The sequence below is a fragment of the Pseudomyrmex gracilis genome, unplaced genomic scaffold, assembly GCF_002006095.1.
Source record: "Pseudomyrmex gracilis isolate BER0280 unplaced genomic scaffold, ASM200609v1 scaffold_11, whole genome shotgun sequence".
Taxonomy (NCBI): domain Eukaryota; kingdom Metazoa; phylum Arthropoda; class Insecta; order Hymenoptera; family Formicidae; genus Pseudomyrmex; species Pseudomyrmex gracilis.
In genome coordinates this window covers 682954-704400 of record NW_018020595.1, presented here as the reverse complement: position 1 = coordinate 704400, position 21447 = coordinate 682954, and the positions used below count along the sequence as shown (strand labels likewise).

At 40.2% G+C, this 21447-nt stretch overlaps 5 protein-coding genes and 1 long non-coding RNA gene across 10 annotated transcripts; 4 read left to right on the top strand and 2 right to left on the bottom strand.

Moving 5' to 3' along the window:
- Window positions 1-287: 287 nt before the first annotated feature.
- On the bottom strand, window positions 288-8203 carry LOC109863667 (protein naked cuticle homolog 2). Its single transcript, XM_020444068.1, has 5 exons — window positions 7301-8203; window positions 4370-4593; window positions 3656-4099; window positions 3031-3329; window positions 288-2945 (listed from the first exon to the last, which is right to left on the bottom strand). Exons 1-5 carry the CDS (start codon window positions 7362-7364, stop codon window positions 2300-2302), a joined length of 1677 nt encoding a protein of 558 aa, XP_020299657.1. The 5' UTR covers window positions 7365-8203; the 3' UTR covers window positions 288-2299.
- Window positions 4608-8069, top strand: LOC109863668. Its single transcript, XR_002251373.1, has 2 exons — window positions 4608-5955; window positions 7110-8069. It is a non-coding gene; the product is annotated as an uncharacterized LOC109863668 (long non-coding RNA).
- Window positions 8204-14108: 5905 nt separating the features above from the next.
- On the top strand, window positions 14109-15732 carry LOC109863528. Its single transcript, XM_020443787.1, has 3 exons — window positions 14109-14657; window positions 14750-14946; window positions 15047-15732. Exons 2-3 carry the CDS (start codon window positions 14758-14760, stop codon window positions 15329-15331), a joined length of 474 nt encoding a protein of 157 aa, XP_020299376.1. The 5' UTR covers window positions 14109-14657; window positions 14750-14757; the 3' UTR covers window positions 15332-15732.
- On the bottom strand, window positions 15123-18550 carry LOC109863506 (inositol polyphosphate 1-phosphatase). 4 transcript variants are annotated; one of them, XM_020443768.1, is made up of 5 exons: window positions 18259-18550; window positions 17421-17642; window positions 17079-17349; window positions 16652-16820; window positions 15123-16485 (listed from the first exon to the last, which is right to left on the bottom strand). In XM_020443768.1, exons 1-5 carry the CDS (start codon window positions 18373-18375, stop codon window positions 16032-16034), a joined length of 1233 nt encoding a protein of 410 aa, XP_020299357.1. In that variant the 5' UTR covers window positions 18376-18550; the 3' UTR covers window positions 15123-16031. The 4 variants fall into 4 exon arrangements, with proteins under 4 accessions (XP_020299357.1, XP_020299360.1, XP_020299366.1 ...); XM_020443771.1 differs by having other exon boundaries at window positions 17421-17663; window positions 18236-18549; XM_020443777.1 differs by having other exon boundaries at window positions 18236-18549.
- Window positions 18551-18737: 187 nt separating this feature from the next.
- LOC109863636 (ribosome biogenesis protein NSA2 homolog) lies at window positions 18738-20337 on the top strand. Of its 2 annotated transcripts, none has more exons than XM_020443988.1 (2): window positions 18738-18820; window positions 19421-20337. In XM_020443988.1, exon 2 carries the CDS (start codon window positions 19466-19468, stop codon window positions 20243-20245), a length of 780 nt encoding a protein of 259 aa, XP_020299577.1. In that variant the 5' UTR covers window positions 18738-18820; window positions 19421-19465; the 3' UTR covers window positions 20246-20337. The 2 variants fall into 2 exon arrangements, with proteins under 2 accessions (XP_020299577.1, XP_020299578.1); XM_020443989.1 differs by lacking the exon at window positions 18738-18820 and adding an exon at window positions 18875-19283.
- LOC109863638 (ubiquitin-40S ribosomal protein S27a) lies at window positions 18741-21357 on the top strand. Its single transcript, XM_020443992.1, has 4 exons — window positions 18741-18820; window positions 20626-20741; window positions 20869-21086; window positions 21181-21357. The coding sequence occupies exons 2-4, from the start codon at window positions 20639-20641 to the stop codon at window positions 21328-21330; spliced, it is 471 nt and encodes a 156-aa protein (XP_020299581.1). The 5' UTR covers window positions 18741-18820; window positions 20626-20638; the 3' UTR covers window positions 21331-21357.
- The last annotated feature ends 90 nt before the right edge of the window (window positions 21358-21447 follow it).

Sequence of the window (21447 nt, the reverse complement as noted above, 5' to 3'; positions counted from 1 at the left end):
TTACAATTGAGAGAAGATAATTCCTTCGCGGCGAAAAACACGAAATTTTTTTTTTTTTTCACACAAATCCTTCAAATTCGGAAGATGAGGCAAATATTCGACTTCCTGCAAAAATAATTGCTAGATAAATAACGTTTTAAACTTTAGTGTATTTTTTGTTGTTGTGAAAAAGCATTTTTTCAATAATATCAAAAACACATTAACATATAAATTGTTAAAGTAACATCGTGAATTTCACAGAGACAAACACATTTTAAAGTGGTATATATATATATAAGTGGTGTATATATAATATAAAAATGTGTTTTAATAAATATCAATAGAAAAAAAGTTACAGAAAATATCTACAAAGGGATTACAAATATCGGTATATAAAATTACATGTCCCGTAACACAATAACATTATCAAAGACCTTTACAAGTAACATTCGTCAATGCATCTAGTCTCTTAATAATAAGTCATTATCAGTACTAATTGCTATCTCTAAAGGTAATTTATAATACTCTGTTTATTTATTTATATCGTGACACCTGATTGAGAGATATTGTCGACATAGTTTCGTTTGTACACGCGCGCGCGCGTGCGTGTGTAATAATAATAAATAATTAATATATACTTTTCGAAGCTATATAACAATAGGTGGAAATTTTCATTCTGATCAATTCGCGCATTTAATTAAACCAAATATTGAAAGTACAATTTTGAGAATGTTCGTTAATGAACAATTTTCGCTTACTAAATAAAATCTAGAGTAATTGCCAAATTATCTTCATTTCATGTGTTACAATTTAAAGATTTAATTAATCTAACATTTTTAATGATTCCGGCTCTCTATGGCCCTTGGATGTTTACCGATTTTATATTGAAATTATTGTGTATATTTATATATGTATATATCTAAGAGCCTTGTGTCTCTTCATTGAATACAAAACAAGAGGACCAATATTTGTAAGAAACGCATTATTACTGATTACAAGGCACTAGTAAGAACTCAATTTGTCACTCGTCCCCAAATATCCATTTACACTTCGCGGATAATATGGAAGAGGATCTGTGTTTACAATATAAGACTAGTGAAGGATATACATATATATATACTAGAGTACTGTTCCTAAGAGCATTAATTCTCAATAACAGATTTCAGCGGTGCGAAGGCAGTTGAGAGAGTCGCTACAAAACTTCGAACTGTAAAGGTTTTCGAGTGAGCAAGATTCGACTTTACACACGGCGAACGAGAGCTGATCTAAAAAAAAACAAAATCTGTTATTTAAAATTTAATGCTATAGAAACGGAACACTCGGCCGCGTACAAGATTTCGTCGAAAAAATTTTTTCGCGTGTTCGCTCGAATGTGCGAGTATACAAGCACCATTAAACTACTACGTGTGGCGTTTTTTTTTTTTTTCAAGGTTTTCTAAGAATAATGCTATATCTGTGTCCGATAAAAGGAATTGTATCAATCTCCCGATTACGCAGGAACATTCTCGTAGAAGAGACGCTTCGCTTTCAAGCGTTTCTCGCAGATCAATTCGTTTCTTCTTAAATCACGTAGAAGGCCTGTATACTGAAAGAATTCTCTTTGGGATACTTCCTATGTACAAATGATAGATATAGTCGTAGCTGACGCACTCAGATATAAAAACGAGTGTTGTGGTCCTACAGCATGTAAAATATAACTCTTATGTATAGTGTTTTTTTTTTTTGTTTTTTTTTTGTTTTTTTATTTCCTACCCTGAAAGATGCACCGAATACAATATACACATGTTGTGAATTGCAATCATACTCGAGTTAACGTCTCGTCATTGTTGTGAGTACATTGTGAGCCTGAGATTTGTAGTAACTATATCTTTGTTTAAGGAAACTCGAGGAAATAATATGCAATCATGTTATTTTTAATTTACGTCGCGAGAATGTCTCGCGCAAAAAATTGTAGACGATTTTCTGCAGTGCCACATTATTGTCTCGCACTATAAAATATATAATATAAAACGTAATATTCCTTTTCTGGGATTGCTGGTTTATAGATATGTACCTACTATTGATGAGCACTGCGAGTCTGCGATATTACACAATGATAATACATATTCATTTAATCACAATACGGTGGGTAAACGAGAATTCGGAACTAAACCGCGGCTAGTTGGAAACCGTATGACGTAAAAATCATCTCGTGGCTTAAAAATACAGGTTGACGCGCCGAAAGAATTGAAATCGCGCTTGGCAAATTTCCTACTGAATTTATTTTATCGTATATTTGTAACCTTATTCTCAAGAGCTTCGCAAGAAACACGTGTTCGTTTTAGACTAGAGCCTCGGCGTGATAATGATGATAGTGATGATGTATGTGCTCGTGAACGTGCCGTCTGTTGTTCGTGGCGGCGTTCTGTGAGAACTCACGTTCCAGCCAACGCACCACTTGCGCCATAGCTCTCGCTTGATCCTGCTCCCGTGTAGCGTGTTTCAGCTGATGCTTCTTGCCGGCTCTGCCGGATTGCTGCGTCTGAACGAACTGCGCGTCGTTACGCTGAACGTTGTTGGGACTGTTGATTATCGTCTGGTGATGAGGTGATTGTTGATTGTGATTGGGCATCAGGTTGATGATGTTACGTTGCTGAATATTGGGCTGCAGCACTTCCGAATAAACCGTCGGCACGATCACATTGCGATTCAACATTTGCGAATAATTCTGGGGAGACGAGTGAGTCGCATTGTTTCTTGGTGTTGCGTGTCGCGTCTTTCTGAGATTCGCCGCTCGCGACTTGATCGGTGTCTTGGGAAACGTCACGGAATGATGGTTGCTCTCCCGGATCGGTTTGTGATAGTGCGTGGCCGTTTGACGAGGCGCCTCCACCGGAGGCGCCTGACAGTCCTGATTATTATGATTCGAGGACTCTAGATGGGGACTATGAGATGGAATGCGTTGTTGCTCATTTTGATGTCGTTTTCTATAAACAAGTAAATTACAGAAACTTTTAAACGCGAATTAAACAAAGAAGTTAGAGAACCAGCAAAGTCGCAAAACTTACAAACCTTGTTGTCTGAAAACCGAAATTCTTTTCCATGTTGGCTTGAATAATTTCCAGCAATTGTTGTCTTTGCAGAGCGCCACTGCGCTTCTTTTGATTTGACGTGAGAAGCGGTGTCAGCGGCGAGAAAGTGAGAGAAGTATCACTATCGTCGCTCACATCACCCTCCGAGCTGTTTGAACAAGGGGATTGTAAATGGGGTACTGGACCAACTCTTCTACGCACCTCTTCATGATGCATTCGATTCTTACGGACGTTCTCGTCGTCGTCTTCGCTATGAGTCTCCACTTCTTTTCGTTCAGTCTGTTTGTGTGTGTAACGAGAATAATAAATAAATCAAATAGACGTGATCAAGCGACTGTACTTTAACTCACATAAGATTCAGCAGGATTCGATAAAGGGCAAGTATTCCAGGATTAAGTTTATTACATATAAAAAACTTTTAAACAAAATATTTATGTACGCGAGAAAGTGCATGAATTTCTTTTGTCTCACACTTCTCGTACCACAGCTGGCATCTCACGCACATATATTGCGCGCATGGCTCGGATGTCGGGACGACCGGTCGCTACGACTGGGAGCCCCCATACATATGGTATACTCGAGCATTCGTGGAATGTAGGTCTCACCTGACAACGATATCGTGGTGCTCTTCTCCTTCTGGGAACTCTGCTCGCATTGTGCCGTGCGTGCGTTGTCGCATGACCGCACGTAGCGGCGTGTTTCAAATGGCAACAGGACGTCGAGGTTTGCTGATGACCGGGCGACGTTGTTGTCGCAGTCTGCGGCGTTTGCGTGGCATTTAGGCAGGTGTTGGCGGCGGTGGCGGCATTGCGCGACGTCTGACTGCTGCTGCTCCGTTGATCGGGCGACACCGTCAGTTTCACTTTAATTGTTTTGCTACCGCACGGCGGCACTTGTATTGACGCGCCCAACGTATCGTAGATAGTGGTCACGAGACCGGCTATGTCGTCTTTCGTAATCTTGCCGTGGCCATCAAAGTCGTACAAAGTGAAGGAGAATTCCTGCCGCCTTCTATCACCCTCAGCGACCGACACATCGCATTCGAATTCCTGCAACGAGAACGGGATCGTTCATCTTAAAATTCTCAATCACTCGAGTGAGTTGTGAGTCTAAAAATTAAGAGAAAACTAATTTATTAATTTGTAAATTAAAATATAAACACATTAAAAAAAAAATAGAATTCATCAAACAACATAAAATATAATAAAAATTAAAAATTGAAAAAAAGATATGTAAACTCTTCTTTTTCTCACTCGCTCACTCACTCGCTCATTCTCTCGTGTTTCTTCTACCAAAATATATTAATTAAAGTATTTCACCTCGAAACTAAGCTGTTTCGTTGTACCGCAAGTAGGCTGTTGTTTATCATTACCGGTAGGTTCTACAGGTACATTCGAGCCATTAACCGCGACCTGCGGTGGCTCCGTAGGGGAGATTAAAATCGGTTGCGAGTCCGTCGTCGGCGGTGACGAGATGTTGCAAGTCGTCGGAACGCCTGTCAGCAACTCCTCGGAATCGCTACCTTCTGTGTTAGTTCCTACAACTAAACAGGTAACAAGAAAATTTATTACACATAACACAGCAGAGGTTCTCCTTCTTTCTCTGTAACTTTCCATATGCTTATCTTATTTACGTAATAATTTATCTGTTTGTTAGAAATATTTATTTTGTATATGAGAAAAGAGCCAAACATGTTGGGAGTCAAATTGTAATGTTTCAAAAAACATTACAATTTGACTCTTTAATCAGTAGAATTATCTCTCGCGTGAAAGAGAGAGAGATTACGTTTTATGTGCGCACTATATTTATCTGTTTATTGAAACACGACAATACGACGGCGTTTGGGCGCGGTGTTGAGCAAGAACGCGATCGGGAAGTCGCTTTTACGCTCCCTTTCGAGCGAGAATAAGAGGCGGCGCGGAGAGACACGGTCATATTTCGTCCCGTACATACAAAAATTCACACACATAACAAAGTTGCGCGTGGCAAGTCAAGAGATCGTGAGGGTGCGAGTCGAAGAGGTATGAGAAGACTTACATTTTCGTATCTGAGCTAAAACCAATTAAATTCTACTTAAGCTCAATCGATAGCTGAAGGCTCATTACGCAACAAAAAGCGTATCGTAAAAAGCGTTCGCTCCGCTTCGGATCTTGAATTCTTCACTCATCAGCCCAGTTGTTCGCATTAAACATTTTTATTTTACTCGAACTCTTATACTGTTATTTTTTTACAATATCTGAGTTGTTAATTTTTTTTTTTTTCTTACTTATTTTCAAGAGATAAGTTTTAGAAATTGAAGATGTTGTAGTTGTTACGCGACGTTAAATTCTAAAAACTTATCTTTTCAAAATAAGAAAAAATTAACGACTCAGATATTGTAACGCTCGCACTGGTGTGCGACTTGTTTGTGGCGCAGACGGTATTTTTACGCTTCTCTGCGCTGCGCAGTCACATGGTGTTCCACCGGGAAAGAAACCTTTGAGAGACACACCAGTAACCGAAAAAAAAAAAAAAAAAACAGCTAGAATAACAAGAGGCATCAAATTTTGGTGTTAGAAGAATCGTCACTTTTATGCGTGTGCTAAGACTATTGATTTATAATTTATTTTCCCAAAAAGTTTTCAAGAGACTGGACGCGAAGAAAAAAGAAAAAAATGACGTTGTTTATTCGCGACGATAAAACAACGCGCGAAACAAATGCGACGACGGCGATTAATCAAGCGATCCAAGTCTGCATTTCAATCGAAAATCACTTTCGCTCCAACGCATCTGTGCGTCATATCCAAAGTCGCAGTTTATTGTGTTCTTCGACTCACAATGTGTAGAAGTATAACTCCACGCACTTCAAAGAGAGTGAGAGGAAACACAAAGAAAAGTGTGTAAAGGATAACTTCAAAGAACATCGGTGTGTATCGCTTATTTATACAGAATATATAACCAGAGTCATCTTTCTCCTCGCTTCTGTCGCTACCTTTGAAGATCGAATTATCCGTTTTCCTTCTACAAGAATTATCACATTGTTAGTGCGTGAAAGACATTTATAATTTAATTCTCATTAGTGTATAAATTATTATAATGCTTTTTTTTTATTTATACCATCGTATCAGTGTCCGTGCCGCTCTCTCTCTCTCTCTCTTTTCGCTCAATAATATTCAATTAAAATTAAAACAGGCATTGGAAATTATGAGCCACTGGTGGTAAGTAATATTTAATTAGCGACATTAATAATTTTCTTGAGACATTTCGATCATTTGTCTCTTTTGATTGTCATCAGCCAATATCTGTACAAAAGTTTATCAAAACCATTTTTGTCTTTTTTTTTTTTTTAATAATTTTCATTTTCAATTTGTACGCAAGCAATTTACATTGCGCGCTAATAAAAACATGTCATAAAAATCATATCCGTCAGATTGGCAAATATTTTATCGTCAGGGTTTGTTATTTTGTTCACACCGGGTGAATTGTTCTTCGATACGCGTTCGTCGGCGTTTGCGTTTCGAATCGCGCGAGCGCTTTGGTTTTATCGCGTCAACCATTGTGTAATAGATCATAAACTCGTCCTACCTAACGGGTACACGGAGGACGGATGCTGTACGTGTGTTAGCTGTTAAACTCGAACCGTACGTATGCGCGCGAGGAGAGGAATGCAATTCGCGCAGATTCATTTTCAACTTTCAACGACGTGTTTCAACACATGCCGCATTATTGTCGCATTATTTTCAAAAGACCCGATGAGATTTCGACATTCAACATACGCAATGGTTTTTTTTTTCTTTATTCAATGAGAAATGCGATGGATTGTTTTTTATGAAGTTACGGAAAAAACTTGCGCGTCAATAAAAAGTCAAGAAAAGTGTAACTATGACGTAACACCACGTGGTATGCACTTCGATAATATCTCGCCCACCTCCCTGACAGTCATTTCTCTCACGACAATCGAGTGCGCGAGACGCCACGTTGGACTCATTGAACATGTTTTTTTTTTACACTCTATCTCTCTATCCGTCATTCTCTGTCATACGTAAATTTCTCTATAGATTTTTTTCTCTCACATTCAAGTGTACCGTGCGCTTTCATCTGGGACGTGAAAAATTGAAAGAAAAATGGAAAAGCGCATAAAATAAGGAAGCAAGAGCAAAACAATCCGGACTGTACCGGAGTAAACATCAGCGAGTGTCAAGCGTGTTGTCGCGCTGACGTCGGAAGGACAAGTAACGCGCAATCGACGAGAAAAAGAAAGGAATCATTACCAGAAAAGGGTCTGTAGCCGGCGAGGAACCTTGCTCGCCACCACTTTACCAATCCGGTAGCCATGGGATCTTCATGCGTGCGTGCGTGCGTTCCTTCCCTCGGTCGTCGTGCAAATCCTTTCTTCTTTCCCGTTTTGCTTGCTCCGAACCGACGGTTCTTCCTTTGCGAGCACTTCTGTTCGCTCTTCCGCACCCACTAACTGTACTCGCGCCGTTCCGAAACCGCACTGGATTATGTATCCATGATTCGTCTCTCTCCCTCTTTCTCTATGTGCATTCAGTCAGACGCCCAGCTGCGAACTCTCCCCGCGAACAGATCCTGTCCCCGGCACCGCGGTCGATCTGCCGCTCTCCGCGATCCGGAAACGGCGCGAGACACTCTTCGAGGGTCGTCTTCGACGCTCCGTGTATCATTGAAATTCCCGAACGAGGGTCACAACTCGCGCGTATGTAATGTACACACGCGTCGTATATATACAACACAGGATCGCCGCCCGCTTCCGCCGTCGCGCACTGTACACACGTGCTCTCTCGTGACGGAGAGCCCGCCGTCGAGCAAAACTTGAACGACGAGAGAGAAAGAGAAAGATAACCGTTTTATACAACTTCAATCTCTCTCTCTCACGACATTTCTCCGGAATCGCCGCGCGATGACGATTCCGCCGATGGAAGGACCCCGTGTTCTCGTCGCTTGTGCATCGGAGCTTAAGCGAGAGAGATGACAACCAGGAAGGAGGGAGGGGAGAGAGAGAGAGAGAGAGAGAGAGATGCGAGATATAACACACGGTTCTCTCCCGCAGGTAAAACGAACACACAACACACCCGGTTACGTGGTTCGAACGCGACTACGAACGCTCGTCTCGTCTAAAAAGCACGTTCCCCGTAATTCCCCTGCCCACGACGCGCGGCGTACCACCACCATCGCCGTTGGCGCGGCACCATCGCCGCCGCAGCAGCCACCACCATACCAACCACGCGGGCCGGTCAGGCAGGCGAAGCACAGACAGCTCTTCGGCTCGTCGGTCGGCTCAGTGCCGAGCTGAGGATACGAGGACCCCGAAGGTAAGAAGGCGACGCGGGCCGGCGACTCTCCTTCAACCTTCTCCGCGGGCTTCGCTTATTTTCTCCTTCTCCTTTGCATACTCATTTGCCAGAGAGCGAGAGCGCCGCGTGCTCCTCCGGAAAGAGGAGCCTGCCAATGTAAAATCCGACTTGTATGACCTAGAATTGCGAGAACTGCGTAAAGAGATCTAACATTGAAACATATGCATATTCAGATTGGAAATTGAATAAATGTCAGTTTGTTGATGTATCATTTTTGTAAGTTAAATCCTACACGGAGCAAACTAATTGGAGAAGAATCGCTTCGATTAATCAACGTTCTGCGTCGCTCAACTCTTTTCAATTCGATCGCGTTTGTTTTATTCAAATTCGATGTAAATTTTCTTTTATTTTTTTATCGAAATATGTTTGCGCGAATATAAACAAAAGCGTTCTCTGTGCGCGCAAAATCGCGCGGCGATTCAACTTAATTGCGGATGACATCATCGAAAAGAAACTCTCGAAAAACTTTCGGCCTATTTTCGCCCGGAATCGATATAATATTCCCTCGCCATTGAATCACTTTGGTGTTTACGTCGACGGCACGCACGTCATCGTTCACAAACGTACCACCGGGTTGTGTTTGGATGCTTCAATGAATCCTCGCGTCAGAGATACGCGAAGATACGCGAGGAGGCGGCAGAAAAGGAGGTGAGAGGAGGGCACACAGGCACATTGAAGAGAGAGAGAGAGAGAGAGAGAGAAAAGCGTTCCAATTTCACATTTCTCTCACGCTAAAAAGACATTCTTTATTTACAATTTGTGAAAATATACATATACATATACGTATATATACACACTATATATATATATACATATACATATATGTATGTACATATATATGTACTTTATACATATATTGTATACATATGTACATTGTATATATATATATATGTTTGTACATATATGTATATATATATATATATGTGTGTGTGTGTGTGTGTATACTATGCTAAAAAGTGCTGCGCAGTTCTACTCGGAAAGACCGCCTCAAATCAGAAATACTCTTTTTAGAGACTGTACCTGCACGCTATTATCTCCTCTAGCGGTGTTTCAGAAGAAACATAGGCGTCACCACCAAAGAAACGTCGTTTCCACAAATGGCAATGCCTCTCCATCTCTTGTTTCCACTGCCAGTTTTTTAATCATTTTTCTTCGTCAATCTTTTTAATTCTCTGAACGAGAAAAAATAGATTTTCTTGTCTCCGTCAAATTATTCGAACGCTCGATAATGTTCTCAAGACGAAGTAATAAAATCTGAAAAATAAATTAATTTACATGAAGCGTGTTTTTTGCCCCGCAATTTATCTCGATAAAAAAAAATACATTACTCTCTGGAAATAAATTTGCTGTGACATTAAATACGGGACTCGCTTTCATTTTCTTTGTCGTGAGAGAAATCGGTTCTCTGCTCGAGAAACACGCTGAAAGAAAAATTAATATACCTGTTAAAAATTGAAAGTACCTTTTCAAGTTTTGGTGTTTTTATCGCGATAATAAATTTACACGCGGGACACAGTGTGAGATCGTGAATTACGATGTGGATTTCGACGAGAGGAGAGAAACGTTCGTAAAACAAACGTTCCGCGAAACTTCGAAATTTTCTATTTTGCTAAGCGAGTTCCGTGATGACGACGCCTCTGGTCGGGCCGGCCGGCCCGAAGAGCATCCCTCTCGTATATACTCTCCACACATAAAGGTTCCTCTACCCGTCATACCACGGTCGTGGCGTGCTGTGCTGTGCTGTGCGCCATGCCGTGTTGTGCCGCCGTTGCGGTATGGTTTGCCGTGCCATCCTCAGCCGCGTAGCGTGGCTAGTTGTTTCTTTTCTTTATTCCTTTGTCGGAAAGTCGGCAGCAAGTCTCGTTTTTAAGAGGCGGCAGAGAGAGGATCGGCGGAAAGAGAAAGAGAGAAAGAAGGAGAAAGAGCGCATGAAGCGACGAGGAGAGGGGAAAGAACGGTGGCATTGCGAGGGGAGGACAGAGGCAAAAAGGAAACGATGGCTACCTTAAAAGCGGGGGTTGTGAGGAGGGAGGGAATGAGAGTTTGGTACTGACGAGGTAGGAGAGAGAGAAAGAGAAAGAAGGAAACACCGTTCGGCAGTAAGGGGGAATATAAAACGCGAGGCTCAAAAACACCGGGGTATAGACCGGCCTCAAAATAACGCTGTGGGAGAAGTCTCTTTTTTTTTCTTTTTTTTTTTTTTCACTCTCTTTCTATCTTTCTCTGTGAATTCGAGTCATCTATTAATAATAAACTATTTTCAGAGACGCGTGCACATAGTACACGCCGGCTCAAGAACGCTCAATTGCTGCGTTCTCTCTCATTTTTTAATCTTCCAAATAAACATGAGAATTATTCTCGTCCGTGAACATTGTGAAAATAGAATCTAGTAACGATTTTTATTCGTTTGGTCATAAAAAAAAGAATCTACGTACACGCGTTATACATATGTTCTTCCGTCGCTAATTGAAACAAGACTGAAGTTCGCGCATACCGAACCCGTCGTGAAGTTTGAGGCAGGTCGGCCGGTACGACATTCGGTCTGAATGTCGTGCGCGCGATTGCGTCAATTAGACGACACAACAGTGACCAAAAGGACGGGATAAATATTTATATATAACACGAGGGAGAATGAGAGACGCAGGATATACAGCTAGGATACAGGCCGTAATACGGTTTTATCGCGCGAGCGAGCGCAGAAAAGAACGACGACTCTCGTAGCTCTCGGTCGACCATCCGGCGTCGGTCGGTTTTGCTGGACTCTCGGCGTGGCTGCTGCTGGACGATACTGACAGGGAAAAAGAGAGAGAGAAAGAGAGGCATAGACCGTGACAGAGAGGTCAGGGCGGAGGAACGAATGAACGGTGGAGTCTTGATCGTGTTACGGCGCGGAGAAAAGGAGGAAGCGGTCGGCGCGTTTGATCTCGGCCGCGGGCGCCGACAAAGCATTCGTCCACTCTCTTACAACGAGCGAGCTGTGCCGTGAGAGCGGGAGTGAGAGCGGTGACTGTATACAGAGAAAGAGAGAGAAAGAAAGGGAAGAAAAAGAGAGAAAGAGCCTGAACGGACAAGCAACCGGTCGCAAGTGCAAGAAAGACGGAAAGCGGAAAGAAGAGGGAGAGAAGAAGAGAGAGAAGCACAAACGAACGGTGCGGCAGAAGAACCGCGTGGCGAATGAGGAGGGTGAAACCCACAGAGTAGCGGGGAAGAGAGAGGACTAAAGTGAAAGAGAGAGAAAAGGAAAAGAAGAAAGATCGCGCGAGCGGTTACCTCGCCGAGAAAGAGAGAGAGAGAGAGAGAAAGAACGAGCGAACGAACGAGCGAGCAAGATAACACGACGAGATCTGTTCCACGATTCATCGCGCTGTTGCGCTCGCTCTAGTGTGGCGCTTTGCGCCACTCCCTCGTGGAAACGGTCACACAAACACGCTCGCACACCATAAAACGAGCGCGCGTACACACCATCGGGTTTGCTATTAATAAATAATGCTCGCTATGTGTGTGTACTCCGTATTATACTAAAATTCCTTCTTCGTCTGTCGTCGCCGTTGTCATCGCAAAAGACGTATTCCCGATCTCGACCGCTTCGTGAACTCCGGCCTCTTCTCTTTCTTGTGTCCCCGACCGACATGACGGACACGCGGTCTGTCACCGTCGGAGGTAGGCATTCTGTCGGCGATTTCTTCTACCGCGCGTAGGTCTTGTGCGCGTTTCCTTAGGATCGCTGCGCAAAAGAGAAACGCGTCAATTATTTCACGTCCAAAAAAAACCTTGTACCACAGAAAAAGAAGAAAGAGACAAAACGAACTCCCGGAATTGACGATAAGTGTTCGCAGCTTGAATTATATAATTAAACAACAACAGAATATTATTTACTTTCACAATAAATAAATGATACTTTATATTTTATAAAACTCAGTGGACGATTTAAAAATTTGGATATAATTCGTATATATATGTAATTATTGATAAGATATTGAATAAAATACAATATTTAACGTGCGTGTTCAAACAAAATTTCCGCGATCGATGATCTGACAATAGTCGTTTGACGCATATGACATATACTTAAAACGATAAGGGGACCTTTGAAGAGAGTGTCTCTTTGGTTTCTGAGCTCAATAAACCGACAAAAGCGGCCGCCACGCATTATAAATTACGACGTTCATTAGGGAGGCAATAGTTGTGCACGGTAATACGATGCATTAAAACCTCAAAGCTCGTGCGTGACGCGTATATCAAGACAACAACAGCAAACAAAAAAAAAAAAAAAAAAAAAGAAAAAAAGAAATAAAGAGATACACAAAAAGACTTGGGAATTAATGCGGAGGATGACTCGAATCTGGCTTCGCGTCGAAAGTAATCGGCAAGGGAAAAGGAGGAGGAAGGAGAATCGACGATAAAGTCCGCNNTANCGGTTGTGAAAAATCCAAAATACGTANANANAANAAAAAAAAAAAAAAAAAAAAACGTAGTATTTAAACGACCACCCTACTTGACGAGAATGTGTTTCTGTTCATTGACGACTTCGCGTTTCGTTTTTTTTCCTCGATGCGCGGAGCACGATCGGTATAAAGACTTGGATCGTTGCCCAGTAGAAGAAGACAAATAGAACGACGCTAAAAATTTTACTTTTAAAACACAATTTTACTTTTAAAAAGCACCTAAAATATTTTGCCTAATGTGCGCGCATACATAATTTAAAAATACTCGAATATCTTATTACACAAATTTAATGTAAAAAGCTGAACAAAACAAACAGATATTATAATTCTCTACAATAAATTTGTAGAGATGTAAGATTTTATTGCAAAAAAAAAAGTTGCGATTTCGAGAGGATGAAATGGAACTGAAAAAACTTGAGTTTTACTTCTTCTCCCTCCTTTTCTTAAAAAAACATGCTGAAAGGCAATATACTCACGTTTGTAAAATCTGTTCCGAAGACGAATGTGAGTGCAACTAGAAGTTCCTTGTCGTCTCAAAGAATGCCGCTTCTGTTACGGTAATTCGTTCCGGTGGTACCATCTAGCTGGAAATGTTGGAATTGTTACCTGGCCTTACCCGCTTCTTTGAATGCGCCGCCGTCTCGAACTCGCTTCGAGTTTAATAATGCGACCCGAAAGTTTTCTACGGCGATCATTACACTGTGCAGAAAAAAAAATCGCGGACATCTTAGAATAATGACACAGAAATTACAGATAACGGTTTATCGCGCAAATCTCTTGTCTTCATAAATTATTCTTTAAAAAGTATTTATAAATATATTGAGAAAAATACATTAAAAAATTGTAAAATAAAACTAAAAAATTAAAATTAATAGTAAAACCCAAGTTTTAAATTTGATAAGAAATTCACACTATGGTATATGTCTGTTTATAAGTTTATAAAAAAAATTAATCTTTCTCGTAAGTTTATATCATTACTCATTCTGAAGTAAGAGAGAATAAGCGCAAGAATATAATGATTGATAAACTGATATATGCAAAATTTCTTTATCAGTTTTTAGAAATCGATTAGACGTCAATAGATTTCCAAGAGTTCATCGAAAACTGGCTGTTAAGGAAAAATGCGGCGTATTTAACGTGACATTCATTGACCTTTCGTAGGTTGAGCATGCGGCGACGATGAACCGTGTGTGTATGTGTGAGTGTGTGTGTGTGACATAAATTACAATAATTCTTCACGGCGGCCGCCGGCTCGTACATCCTGTAATTCGATGCTTAATGATAGCGGCAGCAGCCGCCGCGCAAAATCGCGTAACTTTAAGGTGCTCGACAACTCGATCAAGATTCCAAACCGGTATTACGGACGAAAATCGTCGAAGGAAGCCTACTCGCCGAATAACACGACGTCGCTTCGCCTAAATCGGTCTTGACTACGTTTCATATTCGTATGTGTATATATTACAACACTGTAAAACTTAAAAAAAATTCTCATACCTCACGTTGTGTTAATTGATTCACTTCGACGTGGCGGTCGAGGCCGCGAAGATGTGCGTGTAAAGTTCACTATATAAGGAATCGTCGAATCGCTGAGTTGATGACTAGCTTTTGACCGTTATCGAAGGTACGGTGGTTTTTCCCGTTTGAACGTGTCTTTCTGTTGTTTCCTCATTCGTTTTTGTACTTACTATCGTAAGTAAAACGTATGTACTCGGAGAATTTCGTGATCAATCTGTAAATTAAAAACACTTGCATCGTTAGATTGTGTGTGCAATTGTTACAACAAATATTGTAAGATAGACAGAGGAAAGGTATGATCAAATTTATCAAACTTGTGTATTTTACTCATGTTTTGTGTGTTGCTCTGTGTGTGTAACATAATGTTTGATTTTGTTACGAATAGTATAAAAAATGAAAATACTTTTAATTACGCTGTTATTATTCATCGCGCTGGGAGCTAAAGCCGAATGGCGGCCACATCGGGGCTTCGGTTTTGGAAGAGGAAGAGGACCTCCATGGGGATATCCGCAACAGAATCAAATCAATATCAATTCCGAAGGAATCGAGTGGGTGTGCCAAAACCCAAAGACCAATGACATAGTTACGTCGTATATAAAAAAAAAAAAAAAAAAAAATCATGTCCAAAAAATATCACAAATAAATCGCAAAATTGTTTAACTTTTATCACTTCGATTTTTAGATGATCATTGCTTCTGACGATACGCCGCAACAACAGCCGCAACAGCCTCAACATCCCGGCAGAGGCCCGTGGTGGCAATGGCAATCCCAGCCACCTGGACATCAGAATCATCACCAACAGCAAGATGGTAATCACTGGACTGTCATTACAAAAGATCCTACACGAGAGGGAACTCACAACCAGTTTCCAAAGATACCCGAAATTCCTAATAACAACCATCAATCGGAAACCACGCCGCATTATCACGGCGGAGAAGGATTAATCGATATTAGAATGGGAGAATAAATATCAAGACAAAGATTACAAATGTCAAAATTTAAAGGTTTTGATGTGTTTTATATATATATATATACTTATCGAAAAGAAATTGACTTGAAACTTCCGAACAAAGAAAAATTTTATGCAAAATTCTATACCGAAGATGCGTACTTTGTACCTACCATTTATTGTATAACATTCAACGACTAGCTTACATCAAATAAATAATGATGCGATAATAAATCTGAACAATAAATATTATTATAATATAGTCGTGAGAGTGTCATCTCTCTATATTATATTAAGCATCGTGGACGATCGAGTCTCGGAATTCACAGATAATATTGTAACGTATATATAGCGAAGAGAAAATTTATGAAAATACTTTTCGAACTTTACATAAAATTTATCGAATAAAATTCAACACACATAGAATTTACTTTATTACTTTAAACATACGTGAGAGACTTGCTTATTGAGAAAAGGAATCTTTATGACACGATATCACGTTGTATTGCACATTATCGACATAGAAATATACAGCCGAAACGCACACAATTGTTGCGAGATGTGAAAGGTTAGCAGTAAAGACAAGACACAGCCACACGGTGATTATGTGTTTTCTTTTTATCTCTAATCGTCAAAAAAATATCCTTTTTCCAAAATAATTGTTTACGTTCCGTCCGTGTATTTCTGCGTCGAAGTCACATATACCGTCGTATTTATTTCAATGCGACTTACACAAAATGCACTTAAAAGTTTCTAAAATCTGAGGATCTCTGTACGCTATCAAACCTAAACGATTGGAAAAATTCGTGCCTATTGGCAAATAATTCACGCTCAGATTGTCCGAGTGTGGATTCACGACAAACTCTTTGAACTCGATTATTCCGCCGCCTACGGACGACAGAAGAGCCTGCGGCCCGCATGTGTCCCACTTGTACGTCGAGCCCCTCGACAAAATGTAAGCGGCCACTTGTCCGAGAGCGACGCTCAGTATTTTGTACCCAGCTCCAGTCGCTTCTAGCAGTCGGAATCCGCTGTTCACAAGCTTCGACTTTACGTCCGCGTCTTCGAAGCGACTGATCAAGACGATTTTGTCCTCGGTTTTACCCGTGATATTTATGGAAGACTTGCTTATCCCACCTCCCACGAAACCCCAGTAACACTTCCCCGTCCACCTGTTGTACATAAAATAATCAGTGTGTAATTAATATATTGAATAAATCTCGGAAGATCAAAGACAAAGGGGAGAAACAGCCGGTAAATAAACCCGTCAAGATATTTCCAGAAATTTATATTTTAAACTTAAAAAAAAAAAAAAATGTACGATGTTATTTTGCTTACTGCGAGTCCACATTGGTGCAAAAAGGCTGGTTAACTACACCCAAAATCGGCACTCCTGTACTTTTCTTATACGCTCCGATTAATACAGAGACGCAACGTAAACCGCTTAAATGCAAGCCAGTCTGCTCGTCCACCATCTCCATTGCGTGTATGTAATCTGCTGTTGAATCTACAAAAGTTCCACAGGAATTGCTCCACAGGCATGCATTATCAAACTACAAAACAAACAGAAATTCTTACAAAGCGTTGAGTCTCAGTTTATAGGCCAATTATGATTCTTAGTAACAAGAGTCTTAGTTTTTACCACAATACTGTTTCCAACTGTTTTCACTCTCGCCTCTCGGACTGACGTAAATTTATTGAAATACCAACTTCAAAATACACATATGTAATCTGAAATTACATTCATTGTGGATTTTTTACTTACCGATTGGATCTATCCAAATACCGAGATCATCCACATTGATGTCAAAATCATTAGGAATATCTAACTCAACTGGCACATCCGAGAGCTGAACGTCCTTGTGAACTTCAGCAGCGAGCAATTCAGCTGCTACTGCATCGTTGCCCATAACTTTAGTTAACAGCTGTGCTGTGTCCTCGCTGCATGAACAGACATCCACGATAATAGACTCTCCCAAAGTATTACTGAAGACATTAGTTTCTTCGCCTTGAACTAGCTTGGCCAACTCTGGAAACTACAAGAAAAATAAACCTTTCAGAAATAGTACTATTTTTATAAAATTTATTACAAACATTTCGTTCTTACTTCAACTTCGATGTCGTGTCTGATGGTTTCCTGAATGAGAACGTCAGCTAACGTCTTGAAATCCTGAAAGAAACGAGGATTCTTTTCTTCCAGGGATTTTTCTTGTACCAGCAACTGAAATAGCGCTTCCTTCTGGCGACAAGTTCTCGCAATGTTTGCTGCCTTCTCTGAGGCTTGCAGGAGGACTTTTAACAATTTGCTACCACTTCCCATATTTTTTTTCTACAATATATATATATATATCTACAATAAAAATAAATACATCAAAGAAGTGTGAAAAATTTTTATTGATTATCAGTACAGCTGATACTGTTGTCATATATTTATTGAAAAAAGATTTGAAGAAGACTTGTGTGTGCACACACACACTTAGACAAGAAATCTTACAAGCTCTATTGGATAAAAATTAAATTAATTATTGATTTTCTCTATAAATATACATATGTATAAAACATCCTTCTGTGTTAAACAATATCTTTGGAAAATTTATTAAGAATTATAAATTTCTCTTATCAATCAAACGCGCAATAAGCGGACGAACCAAAGGCTGTAGAAAAAAGAAAAATGTAAAAACCGAAGCGCACAAGTATGATGTACAAGTATATTTTATAAAGCACAATTAAAAAAAATTTCTGATTTTAAGCGGAAGAACTGCATCAAGAAATCTATTCCCCGGTGGTGCGAGTATTTGTAAGTTCAAAACTTTTCAAACGCGTGATCGCGAAATATTTGTTTACACACGCCGCTCACGAACAAGCTGTCGCTAAGAATCAAGAGATAGATCATTTCACACCCGAACACTCACAAATTCTTACCTAATTTAATAAATAAAACTCACACAACAAGGTTGCGCGCGAAAGAGCTCTAGCCCGTGATGATTATTTTCTCTCCATTTCTCTCTCCTATGCAAGTGACGAACGCATGCGTACGTCCAACCTGTGTGTTTTATCCACATCTGCGCCGCGATGCGCACTTTTTGCGCGGACTTTTTGGACCACACGCAGTAGCCGTGTTTTGTTACGCAAACCGATCCAGCAAATAAAAAAAAAACTGCGTTTGTTTATTCTCTCAAGATTACAAATATATATCTTGTTTTATATTTACGTTTATCTCCAGAGACATTTCGCATCTTAAGATCAACTTGAGACGATTTTGAATATGTAATTAAATTATATAATAATAATAATAATAATAATAATAATAATAATAATAATAATACATAGCCCGGAACTGAACCATAACTCTTTTATCGACCGGACTGGTTCACCGGTTCGAAGTTTGGCCGCGCAATCAACAGCGCTCGAGAAAACGGAAACTCGTCTTCTCTCTCTCCTGTCTCTTCCATCGTTGAGATTGTGGGTTGTGTTTCCTCTTTGCCATCTTGTTCGTCGCGAGCGACGGTAAGTATCTTGATGTAGTTTTTATGTAAAAAAATTTATAGCGACAGAGACCAGGCTCGACGTTGTTGCGTTTGTTCTCGCATTCCGTCCCGTTGATTTTATTTTCGATTCGTCGCGTTTTGCACCGAGCAATTTTCCGATCGCATACGCGCGAGGTATCGACGATTCCGACGCGGTCTGACACGTGCCTTTCCTCCACGCAATTACGCGCTTACGTTAACGCAACGCGATATCGGCACAGCTTGCCGCAGTGATTTAGGTTGCGCTTTGTCCGCATTTGACGAAGACAACGTTTGAGTTGAATAATATCTGCCGGGGATAAATTTATTTTTTTCTTTTTTTTTTATTGATAGACACACCGTGTGTCGCGTGAGTGGCTACCATTTTCTGTTTTAACCTCCAATTTGTCGCGAGACTCGGCTGTCGGCCCAACAAAATTCTTGATTCCCGTTGGAAAAACAAGGTAGGTGTGTTATATCTAATATCTTCGAAATTATTGTACAAGAGAAATCTGAATATATATATATATATATAAGTATATGTAATAAATTATTGAGGTTTGTATCAAGTTTATATTCAAGCAACAATTTTTTTTTTCAGGAAGAGAATCCTTCTATACCGTAGAACAAAGATTCGCACGAAAAAATGCCACAGAACGAATATATCGAGAGGCACCGTAAGCTCTACGGTCGCCGTTTGGATTATGAGGAAAGAAAGAGGAAAAGGGAAGCTCGCGCCCCGCACAAACGAGCCGAACAAGCCCGCAAGTTGCGCGGTCTGAAGGCCAAGATGTTCAACAAAGAACGACGGAATGAGAAGATTCAAATGAAGAAGAAAATCAAATCTCACGAGGAGAAGAAAGTCAAAGAAAAAGTTGACAAGCTGCCGGAAGGAGCGTTGCCTGTTTATCTGCTGGATCGTGATATCACCAAGCGCTCGAAAGTACTGTCCAATATGATAAAGCAGAAGCGGAAAGAAAAAATTGGCAAATGGGACGTTCCCATTCCCAAGATCAAAGCGCTTTCGGAATCCGAAGTTTTCAAAGTAGTGAGGAGCGGAAAGTCGAGGCGAAAGGCTTGGAAGCGAATGCTGACCAAGGTGACGTTTGTCGGAGAGAATTTTACAAGAAAACCACCGAAGTTCGAAAGATTCATCAGACCGATGGCGCTGCGATTTAAAAACGCGCATGTTACTCATCCCGAGTTGAAAGCAACGTTTTCTCTGCCATTAATTGGGGTCAAAAGAAATCCGAGCTCGCCTATGTACACGAGTTTAGGCGTAATCACGAAGGGAACCATTATCGAAGTGAACATCTCGGAATTGGGTCTCGTGACGCAATCGGGCAAAGTTGTGTGGGGAAAATACGCGCAAGTTACGAATCATCCGGAAAATGACGGATGCATTAATGCAGTTTTGCTAGTATAGATTGGCAATTGTTGTTTACTCACTGATATTATAATTTATATGTTGATTGTACACCGACAAGTTCTTGGAAATAAACAGATTCGCATATGAAAGTTTGTGTTTAATTTAAAGTTATTCCTTAATTTTTCCTTTTAATGATTTTTAATATGTGTTCAAAACAATTTAGAGAAAAATATTTTAATTTCGATATTACAATTTTATTTGTTCGTTTGTAGAATTTTTTTTAATCTCTAATTTTGTTAAGAATAAGTTTTCTGTACGGATAAAGAAAACTTTTTTTTAAGCGAGTGTTTCTAGCGCAATGTTTAGAAATTTGTAGATAATAAAATTTACATGTTTAATTTTTTGATTAACTGAAAGCAATGTTTGCTATGTTACAGAAAATTGATCATCATGCAGATTTTTGTGAAAACTCTCACGGGTAAGACCATTACCCTCGAGGTTGAAGCATCGGATACAATCGAAAATGTGAAGGCCAAAATTCAGGATAAAGAAGGTGAGAGAAAAAAATCTTGGAATATTCCAGAGAGAGTAGTTTTATTTCTTTTTATTTGTTTCAGTTTTTTTTTTTTTGAAAATATTTGGAAAAAAACGAATAAGCGAGACGTATTGTCGTGTTTCAGGAATTCCACCTGATCAGCAAAGATTGATCTTCGCTGGAAAGCAGTTGGAGGACGGCAGGACTCTGTCGGACTACAATATACAGAAGGAGTCTACTTTGCATTTGGTTCTGCGCTTGCGAGGCGGCGCCAAGAAGCGCAAGAAGAAGAACTATTCGACACCTAAGAAGATCAAGCATAAGAAGAAGAAGGTCAAGTTGGCTGTACTCAAATACTACAAGGTAACGATTTCTTTCTTCGTTACTTTTGGCTACTTTCGAGGATTCTTTCGAAATGTTCGTATTTTAATAACGTTCGAAAAAAAATGTTTTGCAGGTGGATGAGAACGGAAAAATTCACCGCTTGAGGAGGGAATGCCCTTCGGAGCAATGCGGCGCGGGTGTATTTATGGCCGCGATGGAAGACCGCCATTATTGCGGCAAGTGTGGATTTACACTTGTATTTAACAAACCTGAAGAAAAATAATAAATTTCTGATGTACATGTACATATATATAATTTGTTTTTTTTTCTTATGTCGATAACAAAAGTCTGCGGTAGTGCCGTTACCGGCAGTGATACGGAAGTGATTCACCGCCTGATA